The sequence below is a fragment of the Chroicocephalus ridibundus genome, chromosome 8, assembly GCF_963924245.1.
Source record: "Chroicocephalus ridibundus chromosome 8, bChrRid1.1, whole genome shotgun sequence".
In the NCBI taxonomy this organism is placed as follows: domain Eukaryota; kingdom Metazoa; phylum Chordata; class Aves; order Charadriiformes; family Laridae; genus Chroicocephalus; species Chroicocephalus ridibundus.
Genome location: NC_086291.1, coordinates 4,422,318 through 4,427,052, shown reverse-complemented (window position 1 = coordinate 4,427,052; position 4,735 = coordinate 4,422,318). Strand labels below are relative to the sequence as shown.

The 4,735-nt window shown below is 43.3% G+C and overlaps 1 protein-coding gene across 1 annotated transcript in view; it reads left to right on the top strand.

Moving 5' to 3' along the window:
• Positions 1 to 179: 179 nt before the first annotated feature.
• Positions 180 to 4,735, top strand: part of HOOK1 (hook microtubule tethering protein 1) — a 29,344-nt gene continuing 24,788 nt past the window's right edge. Inside the window, exon 1 of the mRNA XM_063344066.1 lies at positions 180 to 447. Within this exon, the coding sequence (XP_063200136.1) occupies positions 397 to 447 (51 nt within the window). The 5' untranslated portion in view covers positions 180 to 396. The remainder of the gene's footprint in view (positions 448 to 4,735) is intronic.

Sequence of the window (4,735 nt, the reverse complement as noted above, 5' to 3'; positions counted from 1 at the left end):
GCTGTCGGCCGCTGAGGGGACCCGCCGCCGTGAGGCACCACCCCGCGCACACCGAGTCCCCCCCCGTGATTGGCACGAACACCTCCACCCCTCCCCCGTGATTGGTCAGTGCCGCTGCCACTCCCGGAGTTTGAAGGCATGGGCGGGCCCTGACGTATACGTCCTGACAGCACCTCTGCCCCGCCGCCCCCCCCATCCCGGCCCCGCGCGGAGGTGGGCGCCGCTCGGAACGGCGCGGGCGGGGTGGGCTGCCCGGTCACGTCACATTCGATCACGTCACGTCACGTCACGTCACGTCAGCTACGCGTCGTTGCGGGCGTAAGCACGCTCGGTGCCTCGGTCGCTCACGCAGCCGCCTGGAGCGGGGGCGGGCGGGGGGAAGAGGCCTCCGCCGTCATGGAGGCGAAACCGGCGGATCTCCTGCTGTGTGACAGCCTCATCCTCTGGGTGAGTGGGGCGGCCCCCGAGGCGCCTGCTGAGGGGGGGTCCCTCAGGAGCGGCTTCCTCCGGCCGAGAGGGGCTCTGGGGGGACGGGACCCGCCGGCGCGGATGGGCGGCCCGGGCTCCTGTAAGAGCGGCCCGGGCGGCGAGCGAGGGGAAAGGTGAGGCGTTGGGGGCGCGGGCACGGCTGGAGCCGTGGGTCCTGCCCGGGGAACAGGTGTTCGTACGCGTTCCTGCAAACAGAAGGGCGGATGTGGGCTTTTGAGTGTCCTGTAGGCCCGAGTAGTGGTTCTCCGGCAGTGGCTTTCCCTGTGGAAACTGCTCGGTAATTAGCAATAGTAACAAATATATTCAATTAATTTGAATTGAGCTGACAGGAGCAGAAACCTCAGAACGTTTCATACCAGCCTTCAGTTGGTTAAAGCGTTAATTAGTCGGTCGCAACACACCTAAATGTGTGGTGTTACGCCCTTCTTGCACAGGTATTTGTTCAGTTCAGTAATTAAGTTTGCGTTCTTTTTATCCTTTGTTCCTTCCAAGTTTCTTCTGCTTCCTTGTTTGTAATTCTGGTGCAGTATTTTTGGTGAGAGTGAGCTCTGCTAAATAGAACTTCTGCATGAAATCTTGGCAGAGAAGGCCACAACTACCTGGCGTGAAGCGTTTCTCTAGAAATAGCAGGTGTTTTGCCTATGTGAAGTGTAAATCAGGGAAAGAAGGGAGTGTTTTAGAAACATTGTGGAGATCCAGGAATGAAACTGGCAAAAGTAATAGCAACAGCTACCTGAGTAGGTATTCCTCTTTCTTTCTGCATGACAGTACAGAAGTTTCAATGAATTAAAGTCTGTAATAAATCACTGAAAACCAATTTCCTCCTTTCTTTTCCTTCCTCCATTTTTCTTTTAGTGGCCTTGTTTGCTTCCAATGTTTTGTTGGTCTTTAGAACTTCAGTTGACTTATGACTACCTCTCTGGAGTTGGATATCTTTTGTCACTTAATCAATGCATCCTTTTCTTTATCTTTTTTGGGCTCTTTAACTTTTTTCCTCTTGGTAGTCAGGTAGGAATAACTCCCATCGTGATACAGTTGCAAAATAAATCAATGCATTCCTGAACTCTGTCTCAAAATCCTGTCAGCAGTGCTGAACTCTTATAATTTTTACAATTCCTGCTTAAAATATTTTAAGCCTAAGTCTCATTTTTGGTATTTTCACAGTGCGTAGTTGTAACTACATCATGAGCTTTAAAGGGAATACCAATGGAACTTTAACTAGCCTCAAACTGAAAGAGCTTTGTGTAGTGTTGTTGATGTAAATGAACATCCAGCTCTGTGTGTTCAGGTTTTGTATACAACACTCAGCAGATGCATTGCCAGATGTATGTTTTTAGATTTAACACCCTGTTTCTGAGACCTTATTTACAACTTAGTAGAAACCATTTGTTAATATGAAGATATGTTTCAGACATCCTTTCAACTTGAACTTCAGACTGAATAGTAGACAAAAAACTGGTCTGCTGAAGATAGCCATATTTGGGGAGCAGGGGAATGAAGTGCTCTGTATCTGAAGAGAAGAGGGTTCTGTAACGCTCTGTGGTTCTAAAGGTTTCTCAATTTATTTACTCATTAATATAGCAAAGAGATGCTAATGATTTTCTGTGTTCTGCTACTGGATCTTGTTTGTGGTTGATTTTATTTATTTTATTTTGGCAAATTCTGTATTAGAAAACATTTATTATCCAGAGAAGAAAGAAAAAATACAAATAAAAATATTATCTGTTGGTTCTCCAACCCGGGTGTCATTAAATTTAAAGTTTTGAGGGTGTTACGGGAAAACCATAATAGAGTTAGATTAAATTATAGGGGAAATGTATATGAGTTTCCAAGGAAAATTGACTTACGCAATATTTGTTGAGATTGAACTCACAAGTTTGTTACAGAAACAATTTTCTAAGTCAGAATGACAAAATTTGATTAGTATACGTGAAGTGAACCTTAATATTTTCCATCTCTGGGTAGGAGTGGAGTGATAACAGTAGCAGCAGTAGGCCTAGTGATGCAGTAGTATCTTCTATGTTTAGGTGCCATTACAATAGGTGTTTTCTTTACTCTAGTAGGGCAAAAGTTGCTTGAGTGTCTTTCTGTACTGCTCTGAGGCTGCTTCTGTCTTTGTCTCCAAACTAGAGACTAGATTCATGGTAACACCTTAAACAGAAAGCTTTTTCCACAATACATGTAGCCCTGTTTGGCACTGGCAGCATTGGTAATGTTAACTTTGTCACTGGCTTAGTTATTCTGTTAATATCCTCGGATTAAAAACGTGAATGTTTGCTGTTACTTTAAAATCTCTGACTAACTCTATAAAACTTCTGTCCCTAGTCTGTGTAGTCTGGGTATAAAATGTAGAACCTCAACTCTGCGTTGTGCAGATAAAGTTGAGGCCATACCTTCCCAAGAGTTGGATAGGTTGATTTCTCCTGGGTAATGTAAGCACTCTTGTTTAGTCTACAGTTGTTTGGTGGATAGAGCCTTCAGGAAATCCAGAGGAAAGGCGTTAAATGTCACATGACATAGAATTAAATTTTCAAACGTATATTATGAACATAGTAGCTGTATGTCTGAGAGAAAAATATTTCCTCCTCTTGTAGCAGCAATTGGCATGGTGCATTTAAGCTAGATTCATGAAGTGTTCTTCAGCATGAGTAGCAGCATGTCCTTGAAGCTATATTTAGTAAATCTAACCAAATTTGAAAAAAGGTTAGGAGTACTACACAGTCCTGAAGTCTACGGCTGCTTCTACCAACCTCCTTCCCATGCCCATTACCTTTTGTTTTTGTAAGTACAGTAAAAATCGGTTTTGAGGAAATGTTTGGGCTGGCATGAGGTTTGGACAATCCATAATTAATACTGCTCTCCTGTTATTTCTAGGCACTTATGTAACTTTTAAATATATGGAGAAACTAAGTCTCTCAGTCCTGCTTTTTGCTTAATTTTAATGAGCTGTTTCTCTTCTGGGAGGTACTGGCCTATGTAAGGCAGTGTTGCGTTTCACAAGGTTTTCTACAGCTTCGTTCACCTGCTCTAGGAGGCTTGGGTGAAATGGTAGTACCTGTGCGTAGCAATTTCTTTGGTTTACAAGGGGCTATATCCAAACAGCAGCATCACGATACTGTGCCGTGAAACTCTGAATTCTGTCATACTCGGTCTTGACTCGTAAGCCTGTGTGCCTGTTCCTGCGTTGGCATTAAGGCTGCTATAGTATTAGAAACCAGTGCTGTCAATCACAGCCGCTTCAGTGCGTGGTGTGCTGCTTAATCTTTTATATAACCTTCCAGGGATTACTGACTTCTCACTTGCTGTAACACAGGATTTAAAAAAAATACTTTTTTAATTGAAAAACAAATTAAAAAAAAAAAACAAAAAACAAAAACAAAAATGCGCTTTGCATATTTTTCTCTTCTTGGCTTGATTAGACTCTTTCTGAAGGAAGCACACGAATATTCAGAGTGCATGGTCACTCTTTATAAACACAGAATGAATGACAACTGCCTCAAATTCTCACAGCTGGGAACTGAGTTTCTGTGTGCTTTTCCACCACTCTGGTCCAAGTAGCTCCGTTTCCCACACACTTGACAAGGTCACTCTCCAGGGACCTCTGAAGAAGCTTGCGGTTCACAGGATGTTTGGGAAAGCCCTCTCACAGAGGGACAGGTAATTTAGGATGTTGTGAACGTAGTGAGTGAGTTTAAGAAGTCAATTTTCACAGTGGACAGAGATTAGAAGGATCTGTTCTTGCTTCCATTCTATTTCACATACACATCTTAATCAGAGTAACAGCAAACTTCCCCTTTCTGTTTTATTCATTGTTGTAAAGAAGGCTGAACTTAACAGAATTGTTGATGAGCTTTTATTTTTCTGCTCTGAGATGATTGGTTTTTTGTGAATAGAAATGTTGCAATTATAACAGATAATTCTGTCAAAATGTTACCAATAAGCTTGGGAATAGTTTAATAAAAATACGTAATATCCAAAATGGGGAAACATTTTTCACATTGAGGTAATCACATCCTACAGTTCTTAAATGCAGGAAAAACAGAAAACTTAGAGAAGAAATTATCATCTTCATAGGAGGTATGGGAGAGCTTCCATATGAGTATTGGCTGAATAAATGAGGACTGTTGGTCCTGGGAAATACGCAGTGGGAGGAGATGGGTGTGGTAAAGGTCAATACAGACTTGATCTCCTGGAGAAGACAACCCGGGGAGAGTGTTCACCATCTGTACAAGAAGCAAGGGAGGTG